We start from the raw sequence: 15,144 nt of genomic DNA on the forward strand, positions 1-15,144 counted from the left end.
TAAGGGATTTACAGTCTATTAAGATAGAAGAAATACACACAAAGGACAAAGACTTGCATAGGCTAAGAAAAATATCAAGATATATGTAATGATAAATGAGATGGCACTAAAGCGGAGACACAAACATAACAGATGCCTTGATTTAGGACAGTGGTCTCAGTTCTGCTTGCATAATTAAAACACCCTCAGGAGTTTTTGAAAGAAAGTCCCCTGGGCCACACCATGGCTCAGACCAGGAAATCCAAATGTCTGGTGTAGGGATGCAGCATCCAGATTTCAACACTTTGCAGGTGATCCAATGTGCACCTGAAGCCAGCACTAGTGGGTTCAACAATGGGATTATGGGTGGTTAAAAAATTCCTATGGATGCTTCATTGTATTTTCAAGAAGAATGCATTTTAAGTTTTTTGTTTTTTTAAAATGTCATGTGCAAAGGGGGTCAGAATTGAGCCAGTTATGGGGGAAGAAAGATTTGGGCTAGGTCTGGGAGGGATCAGTGGGGTGGAAGGAATGCGCACACAGGTAGTCGTGTTCGGGCATGTGGCTATGCTGGCTCAGCTATAGACAACCTGAGGGTGCAGAGTGGGGTGGCCTGAGTTCCTGGACAGACAGTGCCACAAGAGAACCTGTATTTAAAAGTAACTTCTGGATTATCTGAATCAGTTCTGAGCTTCAGTTCTGAGTCCTAGTCTTTAATCATATTAATATGTCAGCAGCCGTGGCTCTCATTTATGGGACTGTCCCATGGGGTGGGCATAGGACCAGCATTTTCACGTGTCCTCTCCTTCTAGGACACAGGCTGCTAAGAGAGACCTAGAATCTTCTGATAGTTTCTGTGAACTTAGTATAATGATTTTGTTGCAGAAAAAAATTATAAAAGTCTTTTATGTTATTTAGGTGAGCATAATAAACCTTTCCAAAAGGGCACCTGTGCAATTCCCGAGCTTGAAAGATGAAAATTTGAAGCTTTATACAATAGCAGCAGAGGCAACAATGTCCTGAGACCAACTCAGACTAATCTGTTTTAAGCTCCAAATATGACCTACATTAAAAATGGCAGAATCTGATGGTGCCAAGTGAGGAATTTTCTCCCACTTGTTCTAAATGGTGGAGCCTTTACACTGTAGCCTATCATGAAAGAGGAAGTGTTTCTGATCATATCCCGGAGAAATCACATGTTGTGTTTATGTAGGGCTAACAAATAAACAAAGATTTGTGCTCCCTCTGCTGGCTCCCTATAGCAATATTAAAGTAGCAAGGACCACAAACTGCTGGTATCTTTAGCAAACACAGTCAATTCTCATATATGGAAATGAACCACTCATTTTTCTTGGTTTTAGACATTCTTTAAGAAAAATCCATCTTTATCACCTTCTGACCAAAGCACTTGGAAATTCTTAAAATAAGATACTAAACTATACATACCTATAGTCCTCAATTACCAAACTGTTAGCTGTAACTGTAATAGTAATTTGAGGATCATTTATCAACAGACACATGTGAATTCCTCCCAAATTTTAAGGTCCAGATACAAGCTTTAAAGCAGTTCTAGAATAAAAAAAACTGAACTCCAAGCTAAAGTTTCTTGGACAGACAGAAACTTTTGTTTTATAAGAGTAACTTCCCCAAAATAAAGATTTATACTATTTATATATTTTCTGATAATATCAAGCATTAGACTTGATTTTCCAAATCATTAGCATGCAGAAGAATGACCTCATGGTGAACAGATGCACTTGGCTGTGAGCTGCAGTGATTACATCAGTCCCTCCCAGCAGTCGAGGGTGCCCATTCCAGTTAACCCTTTAAAGGCCTCTCTGTCGGCCCCCCTTCCTGAAGCATACTTGGAAACACAAACTTACTCCCTCACCCCAATGTGTGTGTGTGTGTGAAGTGCACCTATATACATGCATAAACAATATATACACACATGTATGGATATATATACACAAACACACACGTGTGTTTGTTAATTGCAACTAATATTTTAAGACTGGCTACCACTTAGAAATTGCTCGTCTATAAGGAAGGAATCAAAAGGAATGCAAATTACAGGACTAGGTTAAAAAGCAGCTCAAATATCAATTATACAGTGGGCATTATTAAAACAAGTAATGGGTAGAATAGATATGAAGTAGGTGGTATTTTAAAATAACATTTTTGGACTGGCAAAATAGGTTTTTTTTAAAACCTCTTTTAGAAAAGCTGAGCACCCACCTATTAGCCAAACAACAAAAGCCCTTGCATCACATCTGTGGCTGACAGTGAATTGTGAACAGAAGCCACACTTGGCCATGGTGACATCTATGGCTCCCGTGGGTGACGAGCAACAGCACTGGGGCAGGGAGAGTCTGAGGAGAGGATATCTCCCAACAGTGGCCTCTTTGGGCACAGGCCAGTCCCACTTAGCATATCTCCTACTTACAGCTGGGACTTAAATGCTGACATTAGAGTCCTTCACTCTACAAACAGGGGCTACTTGCTGCTACAAATCCAGTGTGGAATTAATACAGTGTTCAGGTTACACTCCCTCTATGTTAACAACAAAGCCCCTTGAAGAAAGGATACAAAGAAAACCTGAGCACCCCTAATTCTTCAGATTGTGCATATGCATGTCAAAAGCCCAAGGCCTGCTTTGACGACACTGCTGGCCAGGAGGGTCTGACTGGGTCCTGAGAGCACTGGGGGAGCTTAAGTGTCTGGGGTCAATTTTTCCAGTTGGCTTGTTGCTTGGAAGAGCAGACTTCACTTCAATTTCTTAGTTAAGCTGGTTCACCTGGGTTTGATTATACTTGTCCCAAGATAACAAAAAACACTGTGAATAAGTGAAAAGTGTTTTAATCTGTAAAGTGGTAACAGACAAGGGAGGGATTCCTCAAAAGCAGAACTGGCATGTACATGAAAAGGGGATGTGGTTCTGAAAGTGTGCCTGCACGTGGTACAGAAATGCTCCACCCTCACTGCACTGATCCCAAATTTCAGTTCAAATCAAGTTCATTCTAGTTCCTTCTTCATCATTGTGGTGGGCACATATGCAAAGGGTTAAAGGAGAATATTATGCCCAGACTTAAGTCCAATTCATGGATTGGTGTGATATATATATAAAAAATTTTCTCACTCGCCTGGCCAGTGTGGCTCAGTGGATTGAGTGTTGTCCCATGAACTGAGAGGTCCCTGTTCAATTCCTGGTCAGGGCACATGCCTGAGTTGTGGGTTCGATCCCCGGTTGGGGGGTGGGCATGTAGGAAGCAGCCATTTGATGGTTCTCTCTTACATTGATGTTTCTATCTCTCTCTCCCTTCTTCTCTAAAAAATCAATAAAAAATATTTTAAAAAAATGTTATCACTCAACACTGAATACCCTAAACCCCAAACATTATAAAATGTGACACTGATGTAAATAATTTGAAAAAAGAAAGGACCAGCATTTGTCTTAATATCCCGTCTTTGGTTTCATGTTCCTTTTGTACAGGTCCCAATGCTCACACTTATGAGCTGTCAGAATCTTTATCTGTTAAGTGACTTTGGCAAATGCGATGTCAGCAGTAGTCTTCAAACAGCAGGTCTTAAAAAACCCAAATTACTCCTAGAGTCTCACTAAAAATGTTATGTACACACTAACTTATTTAAATTGGTTTAAATAATTATAAACTTTTGGAAAAAATCAAATGAATTTATATAGAGGTTAAAATATACCTAGAAAATAAAGTTTATCAATATTTGTTTCAATAATCAAGAGCCTTAAGAATGTGAGAGTTGAGTTGACAAATGTAAATATCTAGATATTATTTAATTTCTTTAATTTTAAGAAACAAAGAGCTTTCTCAAGAGTTTTAAAAAATAAAAGCACAGAAAAATTAAGTCCCAAAATATCGTGAGAGTGGAACAAACAGAATAGTATCTTTTAAAAATTAGGTTTGCTATAGAGCATTCATGAAATAATTTTAAACCTCTACCTAGCCTGGGTATGAAATGTTCATTTCTCTGAAAACTGATTTTTTGTTTTGTTTTGTTTTAGATAGACTATTGGCAGAGTATATAAAAGAACTCAATTCACAGCTGTTCTACTTTTTTAATGTAGGAAACATTAATCAAAGCTTTAAGTTATAAGCTTTTCTCATGTTGTTTAGTATTCCAGTTCAACAAAGATCAATAGAGGCCATCCCTGTGTTCCTGGATGCCTCACCAGGAAGCAGAGGCGTGATTATGTAAATCGCAGGCTCTGCTTGTTGCCAGCTTGCTTATCTCCCAGGCCTCTGCCGCTCCTGGCTCCCGGTGCAAGTGCCTCTCCCTCTTATCTCCCCACAAAGCTGAGAGAGGCAAGGATTGAAGCCAGCGATGTTAAACAATGACGCATGGCTGATTTTATTTGTAAGTGATTTATTTCACTGAATTTAATTTTTTCACTTTGTGTGTAAGATATTTGTTAACAAGTCAGAATAGGAGAAGTGAGGTGGTGTTCAGAGACGACACAGGTTAGAAATCTATTAGGAGCTCTAACAGTTGTGTCTACACTAGTGGAAGAAGGAAGCCCTTCATTAAGAATTTCAACATGCACTGACTAAATATCCTATTTACTCTCTGAAAGGCAATTAATCTCTAATTACATGCAGAAATTTATATGTAATTCTATTCTTTGGGGAAAAAAACCACAGTAATCATACAATCATTGTAAGTGGCAGTACATCCCCCCCTCCCCCCGCCAATTGTTAATATAAAAAGAGGAAAACACCTAAAAACAAGAACACTCATGGAAATTTTTCTTTTACCTAATAAATGAAAATGATTGTAAGCCAGTTCCTAAACAGGTTCCACACCAGGTGCTGCTCTAGTCACAGGCTGGTCCATGTGACACAAGCCACTCCAGAGAGAAAGCTCAAACACTGCACTGCTGTAGGATGGACCAGGGGACACTGTCCTTCCATTTCTCCTGCACTAATCCCTGACCCGAGTATCTCGAGTATCTCAGCAGCATAATCCCCATTTAGCATTAGTAGCAACGACTTCGACTGTGAGGAACTCTTTTTTGATAAGTAAACACTGATTCGGGCATCGCTTTTAAACAACATATTCCCAGCTCAGCAAGAAACCCACACTCCTGAATGAACCAGAACACATTACTGAGAAAAAGTTCATTAACCTTGCTAGATTTGGAGGTTAACAGGATAGCTGAAGAAAGGAACTGAGTGAACAGCTCGGACACAAAACAAATTAAAATGAATGTCATCATTCCTTTTGATATTCATTAGTTGATTCAGAGGGAGAATGCTCTTCTTAAATTTGCAAGCATTTATCTGTGAAAAACAGGTGTACATCTGCCACTCGAGTGCATCTTAAGCATGTGAGGAAAGAATAATGTAGACACTCAGACACTCACCCGTTCCACTGAGGGAGTAGCTGGGAGACGGAGAAAAGACTTGGGCTGCAAAATCCTCAAATGTCATTACTTCACGGTGGTTCTGAATTATTGCTTCAAGATAGAGAGCTCGCTCTTCGTAGCTGTGGTGATCGGTTAAGGAAGCAAGTGTAGAATGGCACACAAAACAATGACACAGTTTACTTTGTTTTTTGTTTTGTTTTTGTTAATCCTCACTTGAGGGTATTTTTCCATAGATTTCTTTTAGATAGAGTTGAAGGGAAGGAAGGAAGGAAGGAGAGAGAGAAAACCATTGATATGAGAGTGACACATCGACTGGGTGCCTCCTGCATGACCCCGACTGGGGTTGAAACTGCAACCGAGGTACATGCCCTTGACTAGGAATTGAACCGATGACCCATCCCTGGGCTGATGCTCTAACTGCTGAGCCAAACCAGCCAGACCAGTTCACTTTGTTTTACATCTAGTTACGCAACTTTTATGTTTTGTGGGGGGAAATAACCTTGCAATTGATTTTGAGACCTAAGTTCTCTTAGATTTTAATTCTAATTCTCTTAGAATTTAATTTAATTTGACACTAGTATCAACAAAAAATATGTACACCCATACTTCCAGAATCACATCAAAAGGTCATTAAAATTGAGTCAAACAAATAAAAACAGAGACATTGATGATGACAGCAACTCTTTCCACTGACAACTGAGGGACAACACTGGATCTTCCCTTCCTAGTTCACTGATAAAATGTTGTTTTCAGAGAACTAGCAAAATGGTTTGTTACTTCAAGCATGAATCAGTGATAAGATGGTGGCACACACACTTTTAAAAACAAAGCAAATGAATGTTAGGAGGAAGAAGGGAGGCTGGAAGGTGTGCTCTGAAGGGTACCAAGCCAAAAGCCAAGATAGGTTATAAGCACTAGAAAATAAGAACTAATAAGTTGGAGAATCTAGCAGAGTACACAAGTCAATAATTAAAAAAAAAAAAAAAAAAGACTACTGCCTTTTAATTAAAACTGCAGTCTGGAACACACGCATTCAAATGTGTAATCAAAAACCAGTCACCAATAAAACTTACAAGCGTAACACGCTGAAGCAACTTTCCAGCTGTCTTAATAGGACCCCTGCGTGTGGCCGCCTTTCACAGGGCAGAAAGCAAATCTTCCCCTTTTGTGTGTGGCTTCTATTTCTTTGGAAGGTGAATCATGCACTTCCAATAACAGGATAACGTCAGAACAATTCGAAAGCGGATGGAGGCACCACACGTATGACTTTAAGAATTAACACTTAGGGAAGTCGGCATGATGCCTCATTTTCCTCTTCCTCGTCATCAATACCAAAGTTAAAAGACGTGTTTTAGTTATTTTGAAAATCATGCTAATTTTCCAAGAACATAGGAAATGTGGATCACCATCAGTTTATTATCTGTAGTGCCTGAAGAACGAATATAATTCTAGCATTTCTCACTAAATTTTCAAAATGGCCTCTTTAAGAATATAAGTTGGTAACAAATATGCCTTTCTAATTAGCCTTTGATAGAGCATGTATTTTAAAATAGGAAACTATTTTCTGTTTTCTTTTGGCAAAGTTGCATACCGATTCTTAACGCAGGTTTTTCCTCCTCCTCCTTCAATGGTTTTCAGGGGAAGATTCTCACACCACGAGGAAACCAGGGGCAGTCTAGGGCTGGGTTGTGCAGTATGGCAACTAGTCATATGTGGCTATCTACATTTAAATTTGGATTAATTAAAATAAAGAATAGAAATTCAGTTCCTCTGCCCCACTGGCTGTATGTATGTCGAGCACCTAAGAGCCACAGTGGACTGCACAGACAGAACATGCCCATCATTGTGGAAAGCACTGCTGGGTACTGCTATTCCAGAATCTCTCTTTAGGCTTTCTGTATGCAACTTTGAAAAAGAGAAATGAGTTTCAAAAATTCAAAGTAGGAACTGACTTTGAACTTAGGAACTTCTATATAGATGGTCATAACAGTCCTAGACCTGCAAGTGTGGGCCTGAACTGGCTTCTCGGCTGTAGGCGGAGCTCCTGGTGACTCACCTTAATGAACAAACAGGCTGCCAAACTTCCTCCACAAAAAGCGCCCGCTCAGGCCCATTTCTAGAGGGACCCACTAATGCCATTCATGTCTCATTATGAACATGCTTATTCTGCACAGACTTGGCTGTCACCACAGCTCGGCCCTCCGTGCATGGCCCCAGCAAGCCGCTGGTCTGGGGAACAGCAGGACGTTAGGCCTGAGTGGCCGTCTGGTGAACAGGCACTCTGACACTAAGCTGGCACGTGCTGGCCCAGCAGGGGCTGAGTGAGGCGTGACAAATTACTCAAAGAGCTAAGCTAAACTTATGGCTGACAACCACCTGAGCCTTTGGGCAGCCATGGCCCGCTGTCAACGCTCCATTCATGGAGCCTCTTTTCAGTCCACAGTTTGCTTGTGGGCCTGGGTTAGAGCAGGTGCATCCATCTAAAGACCTGTCGTGCTCTGCCTAGAATCGTCCTGCTGTTTCTTGAAAGGCCCCACTGCGTCCAACATATCCACATACAGTGCTCAGGACAATGGTGAACAAAATAGAAATGCGAATGCATTTTGCTAAATATGCTATCTGGAAGAGTGTCTGCTATGTAAATCAAGCTCACAGTCAAACTACAAAGGGATGCTGTGTACAATACCATATAAATTGACCCCAGACAGCAGTCTGTCATCCACATCCTGCATGACACCATCCGATTGTCATAAGTGAGTGCTTGTCAAGGCTGAGAGCAAGTCCGGCACTAGAGTTCCAGAAGTAATAATCAAGTTGTGAGATTCTCTGATTCAATGAATAGTTATAGTCTGATTCCTAAAGTAAGGCATTTTGGGAGACAGCCCAAAAAAGTGCTTCTAGAACTGGGTAACAAGAGAATGTTTACTTCATACAAGCTTCCTGATCTCACCATTTATGCCCCAACTGCCACAGGCAGCACACACCTCTCACCCCAGGCTGGTCCTGTGCTGCTGTAGGAGCCTTAACAGTGCTAACTGGGTGTTGTCACCTAGACAAACACCCATTAGGGAATGGGGTGAGACCAGATCATCAAATGTATTTTCATTCATGGTCCAAGCCAGGGCAAGTAAACAATATGACAAAGAGGAAACAAACATCACCCCAACTCTGGCAGCATTTAGAGACGGCCATGGAGCTCACGGGTGCCAAAAATAATTTCTTTTAGAAGCTTTAAAAAATATAGCTCTGGGATCTTAATTGAATTAGTGGATTTACTAGCAAGGGCAATTAGGAGCAGCATCACCTGACATTTTCTTACTTAACATCCATAGGGCTTCCATGCAGGTTGCTTTCTATTAAAAAAAGGGCATTTGTAACTCAGATATCAAAAAGCTTGTAAGGATCTTCTCATGTGCAAGACATGTTAGGATGTGAACTGAATGCTGAAATAATGCTGGGCAACCTCTGACTGAAAGCAGGCGGCTAAAGAGGCACCTGGTCACAAATTCAATTCCTATTTTAATACTAACCATTGCCTTTTCATTCTCTTATGAAGACCACTAAATAATGTGAAGCTCAAATTCTCTTCTGCATTACTATCTTATTAAAACCACAAATAGTAAATATTTATTAATATTTTTTATTGATTTATTTTTGTTAGAGATGTTTCTCCTTTTCCCCCCACTGAATTGCGCTCTTCCCCTCCCTCCCCACCCTGTCCCCAGCTTTGTTGTTCATGCATACATGCATATAAGTTCTGTGGTTTATCTCTCCCCCGCCATCCCCTCTTCTGGAGATTGTCAGTCTGTACCCCACTTCCACATCTCTGGGACTACACCATTCTTCAGACTGTTATGTTCATTATATTCTGCAAATAAGTGAGATCATATGATACTTGTCTTTCTCTGTTTGGCTTGTTTCACTTACGATAATGCTTTCCAGGTCCCTCCATGTCGTCTCAAAGGATAAGAGAACTTTCTTTATTACAGCTGCATAATACTCCATTGTGTATATGCACAACAGCTTTTTTATCCATTTGTCTACTGATGGACATTTGGGCTGTTTCCAGATCTTAGCTATTGTAAATAGTGTTGATACAAACATGGGGGTACATATATTCTTTCTGATTGGTGTTTCAGGCTTCTTAGGGTATATTCCTAGAAGTGGGATCACTGGGTCAAATGAAAGTTCAATATTTTAATTTTTTGAGGTAACACCATATTGTTTTCCATAGTGGCTGCACCAGTCTGCATTCCCACCAGCAGTGTGCTAGAGTCCCCTTTTCTCCACACTCTCACCAACACTTGTTTGATGATTTGTTGATGGCGGCCATTCTGGCAGGTGTGAGGTGATACCGCATTGTTGTTTTAATTTGCATCTCTCTGAAGATTAGTGATGTTGAACATTTCTTCATATGTCTCTCAGCCATTTGTATATCCTGTTTGGAGAGGTGTCTATTTAGTTCCTCTGCCCATTTTATAATTGGATTCTTTGTCTTCCTTTTGTGGAGTTGTATGAACACTCTGTATGTATTGAAAATTAACCCCTTATCTGATATATCATTGGCAATCATGCTCTCCCATACAGTGGATTGCCTTTCCATTTTGATGATTGTATCTCTTGCTGTGCAGAAGCTTTTGAGTTTGATAGTCCCATGTGTTAATTTTCTCCTTTGTTTCTGCTGCCTTAGGTGATGTATCAGTGAAAATTCTGCCGTGTATGATGTCCAAAATTTTGTTGCCTACAGTTTTTTCTAGAATTTTTATGGATTCATGAGTCACATTTAAGTCTTTTATCCATTTTGAATTTATTCTTGTGTATGGTATAAGTTGACGGCGTAGTTTCATTTTTTTTGCACGTAGCCGTCCAATTTTCCCAACACCATGTATTAAAGAGGCTGTCTTTACTCCATTGTATGCTCTTGCCTCCTTTGTCAAATATTAATTGAGCACATTGTCTTGGGTCCATTTCTGGGTTCTCTGTTCTGTTCCTCTGGCCTATATGCCTGTTCTTGTGCCAGTCCCAGGCTGTTTTGATTACAGTGGCTTTGTAGTATAACCTGAAATCTGGTAATGTGATCCCTCCAACTTTGTTCTTCTTTTTCAACATTGCTGTGGCTATTTGTGGTCTTTTTTGTTCCATATGAACTTTTGAAGTATTTGTTCTAGTTCTGTGAAGTATGTCATTGGTATTTTGATGGAGATTGTATTGAATCTATAGATTGCTTTGGGTAGTATGGACATTTTAATGATGTTGATTCTTCCAATCGATGAACAAGGTATGTGGTTCCACTTTTTTATATCTTTCTCTATTTCTTTTTTCAATGTCCTGTAGTTTTCTACAAATAGGTCCTTTACTTCTTTGGTTATGTTTCTTCCTAGGTATCTTAATTTTTTTGCCACGATGATAGTTGGGATTGTTTTTTCAGTTTCTATTTCTGTGAGTTCATCATTGATGTATAAGAATGCCATCAATTTCCTGATGTTAATTTTGTATCCTGCTACTTTGCCAAATTCATTTATTTAGTCTAGTAAATTTTTGAAGGAGTCTTTGGGGTTTTCTATGTATAGTATCATGTCATCAGTGAATAATGACAGTTTCACTTCCTCCTTTCCAATTTGGATCCCTTTTATTTTTTCTTTCTATCTGATTCCTGTGGCTAAGACTTCCAGTGTTATGTTAAATAAGAGTGGCAAAAGTGGGTGTCCTTGTTTTGTTCCTGTTCTTAAGGGAAATGCTTTTAGTTTCTGCCCATTGAGTATGATGTTGGCTGTAGGTCTTTCATATATGGCCTTTATTATGTCGAGATATGATTCCTCTATTCCCACAATGCTGAGCATTTTTATCAGAAATGGATGCTGGATTTTGTCAAATGCTTTTTCAGCATCTACTGATATGATCATATGATTTTTATCTTTCATTTTGTTTATGTGGTGTATCACATTTATTGATTTGCAAATATTGTACCAGCCTTGAATCCCTGGGATGAATCCCACTTGGTCATGGTGAATAATTTTTTTGCTGCATTGCTGGATGCGATTTGCTAGTATTTTATTCAGGATTTTGGCATCTATGTTAATCAGGGGTATTGGCCTGTAGATTTCTTTCTTTGTAGTGTCTTTTTCTGGTTTTGGAATTAGAATTATGCTGGCCTCATAAAACAAGTTTGGAAGTCTTCCTTCTTGAATATTCTGAAATAGTGAGGAGAACTGGTGTTAGTAATTTTTTGAATGTTCGGTAAAACTCCCCTGGGAAGCCATCCGAGACTGGACTTTTGTTTGCTGGGAGAGTCTTGATGACATCTTCAATTTCTTTTGTTGTTATTGGTCTGTTCAAGTTTTCATTCTCTTCCTGGTTCAGTTTTGGGAGACTATGTGTTTCTAGAAATTTGTCCATTTTGCTTAGATTATTGAATTTGTTGCTGTATAATTGAGCATAATATTTGTTAACAATCCTTTGTATTTCAGTTATTATTTCTCCTCTTTCATTTCTGATTTTGTGTATCTGGGTTCTCGCTCTTTGTTTCTTGGTGAGTCTAGCTAAGAGTCCATCAAACTTGTTTATCTTTCCAAAGAACCAGGTCTTTGTTTCATTGATCCATTGAATTGTATTTTTGGTCTCCATGTCATTTATTTCTGCTCTGATCTTTACTATTTCCTTCCTTCTACTTGCTCTGGGGTTTTCTTTTTGTTTGCTTTCTAGTTCTCTAAGTTGTGAGATTAGATAGTGTATTAGAGATTTTTCCTGTTTTTGGAGGTAGGCCTGTAGTGCTATAAACTTCCCTCTCAGAACTGCTTTCGCTGCATCTGATAGATTCTGTGTTGTGTGTTAATTTTCCTTGGTTTCCAGGAAGTTATTAATTTCTACCTTGATTTCTTTCCTCCGTAACCCATGCATTGTTTAATAACATGTTACTTAGCTTCCATGTGTTCAAATGTCTTTGTATGTTCTTGCTGCAATTGATTTCTAGTTTTATGCCATTGTGATCTGAGAAGATGCTTGATATGATTTCGATCTTTTTGAACTTGTAGAGACTTAGTTTGTGCCTTAACATGTGGTGTATCTTTAAGAATGTCCCATGTTCACTTGAGAAGAATGTGAATTCTGCAGTTTTGGAGTGTTATTCTCTGTAGATATCTATTAAATCCATTTGATCTAGCACTTCATTTAGAGTCTGTGTTTCCTTGTTAATATTTTGTCTAGATGATCTATCCAGTGACGTGAATGGGGTGTTGAAGTCTCCTGCTATGATTGTATTGCTGTTGATTTCTCCTTTGAAGTCCTCCAGCAAATTTTTAATATATGTTGGTGCTGCTATATTGGGTGCACATATGTTTCACAAGGTTATATGTTCGTGTTGGATAGATCCTTTCAATATTATGTAGTGGCCCTTTTTGTTTCTAGTTATGGCCTTCATTTTGAAATCTACTTTATCAGATATGAGTATTGCTACCACAGCTTTTTTTCCCGTTCTATTTGCTTGAAAGATTTTTTTGTTTCCATCCCTTCACGTTCAACCTATATGAGTCTTTTGTTGTGAGGTTTGTCTCTTGTAAACAACATACATGTGAGTGATGCTTTCTTATCCAGTCAGCTACTCTGTCTTTTTATCGGAGCATTCAAACCATTCACATGTAAGGTGATAACTGATATGTACTTATTGCCATTTTTGTTTAGTGTGGTTATATTTTTTCTTCCTATTTCTTCTACAAATTACAGCAGTCCTTTTAACATATCTTGCAGTGCTGGTTTGGTATTTATTCCATTAGCCTTTTGTTTTTGTCTGGAAAGCTCTTTATTTGTATTTGACCTTCTATTTTGAATGATAGCCTTGCTGAATAGAGTAGTCCTGGATTCAGATACTTGTTTTCATGACCTTGATTACTTCATGCCACTCCCTTCTGGCTTGTAGTGTTTCTGTTGAGAAGTCCGATGATAGCCTTATGGGGGTCCCTTTGTAGGTAACCTGTTGCTTATCTCTTGCTGCCTTTAGGATTCTGTCTTTGTCTTTAATTTTTGGCATTTTAATTATAATGTGTCTTGGTGCAAACCTGCATGGGTTCTTCTTATTTAGGGCTCTCTATGCTTCTTGAACTTGAATGAATTCTTCCTACACGAAGTTAGGAAAGTTTTCTGTCACTATTTCTTCAAATATATTCTCTAACTCTTGCCCATTTTCTTCCTCTTCAGGGAATCCTATGGTGCAAATGTTATTATGTTTCCAGTTGTCCCACAGTTCTATTCAGCTATCTTCCTGCTTTTAATTGATCCTTCCTTTTGGTTTTCTGATTGGTTGATTGTTTTCTACCCTTTCTTCTAATTAACTGATCCGGTCCACTCTGCTGGTTAGTCCTTGCAATGTGTTCTTTTTTTTCTTTTCTTTTTAAAATGTTTTTATTTACTTTTTTGTTACAGGTGTTTCTCCTTTTTTACCCCATTGGCACCCCCCTCCCCACCCCATAGCCGCCCCATCCCTGGCTTTGTTGTCCATGCCTATTGGTTATGTATATATGCATATAAGTTCTGTGGTTTATCTCTACCCACCCCCACTCACGCCCTCTTCTGACAGATGTCAGTCTGTGCCCTACTTCCATGTTTCTGGGTCTACCGTATTCCTCAGACTGTTATATTCATTATATTCCGTATATAAGTGAGATCACGTGGTATTTGACTTTTTCTGCTTGGCTTATTTCACTTAGGATAATACTTTCCAGGTCCCTCCATGTTGTCTCAAAGGATAAGAGATCTTTCTTTCTTACAGCTGCATAGTACTCCATTGTGTATATGTACCACTGCTTTTTTATCCATTCGTCTACAGATGGACATTTGGGTTGTTTCCAGATTTTAGGTATTGGAAATAGTGCTGCTACAAACATGGGGGTACATATATTCTTTCTTATTGGTGTTTCAGGCTTCTTAGGGTATATTCCTAGAAGTGGGATTACTGGGTCAAATGAAAGTTCAATTTTTAATTTTTTGAGGTAACACCATATTGTTTTCCATAGCGGCTGCACCAGTCTGCATTTCCACCAGCAGTGTACTAGAGTCCCCTTTTCTCCACACCCTCGCCAACACTTGTTGTTTGATGATTTGTTGATGGCGGCCATTCTGACAGGTGTAAGGTGGTACCTCATTGTTTTAATTTGCATCTCTCTGATGATTAGTGGTGTGAAGCATTTCTTCATATGTCTCTTGGCCCTTGTATGTCCTGTTTGGAGAGGTGTCTATTCAGCTCCTCTGCCCATTTTTTAATTGGGTTCTTTGTCTTCCTTTTGTTGAGTTGTATGAGCACACTATATATATTGGAAATTAACCCCTTATCTGATATATCATTGGCAATGATGTTCTCCCATACAGTGGGTTGCCTTTCCATTGTGATGATTGTTTCTTTTGCTGTGCAGAAGCTTTTTAGTTTGATGCAGTCCCATGTGTTTATTTTATCCTTTGTTTCTGTTGCCTTAGGTAATGTATCAATGAAAATTCTGCTGCGTATGATGTCTGAGATTTTGTTGCCTACATATTTTACTAGAATTTTTATGGATTCACGGGTCACATTTAAGTCTTTTATCCATTTTGAGTTTATTGTTGTGTATGGTGTAAGTTGATGGTCTAGTTTCATTTTTTTTTTTTTTTGCATGTAGATGTCCAATTTTTCCAACCATATTTATTAAAGAGGCTGTCTTCACTGCATTGTATGCTCTTGCCACCTTTGTCAAATATTAATTGAGCATATTGCCTTGGGCCCATTTCTGGGTTTTCAGTTC

At 39.0% G+C, this 15,144-nt stretch overlaps 1 protein-coding gene across 5 annotated transcripts in view; it reads right to left on the reverse strand.

The window, feature by feature from the left end:
• Nucleotides 1–2,428: 2,428 nt before the first annotated feature.
• RALGAPA2 (Ral GTPase activating protein catalytic subunit alpha 2) overlaps nt 2,429–15,144 on the reverse strand; it is a 412,816-nt gene continuing 400,100 nt past the window's right edge. For 3 of the 5 annotated variants that reach the window (XM_036244712.1, XM_036244701.1, XM_036244699.1), the window contains 2 exons: nt 5,378–5,499; nt 2,547–2,815 (listed from right to left, as the gene is read on the reverse strand). In XM_036244712.1, the coding sequence (XP_036100605.1) occupies nt 2,787–2,815; nt 5,378–5,499 (151 nt within the window). In that variant the 3' untranslated portion in view covers nt 2,547–2,786. Of the gene's footprint in view, nt 2,816–5,377; nt 5,500–15,144 lie in introns of those variants that run through there. The other 2 variants (XM_036244703.1, XR_004957055.1) reach the window with 2 other exon arrangements.

This window comes from Molossus molossus, unplaced genomic scaffold (assembly GCF_014108415.1).
Source record: "Molossus molossus isolate mMolMol1 unplaced genomic scaffold, mMolMol1.p scaffold_m16_p_6, whole genome shotgun sequence".
NCBI classification, from domain to species: Eukaryota; Metazoa; Chordata; class Mammalia; order Chiroptera; family Molossidae; genus Molossus; species Molossus molossus.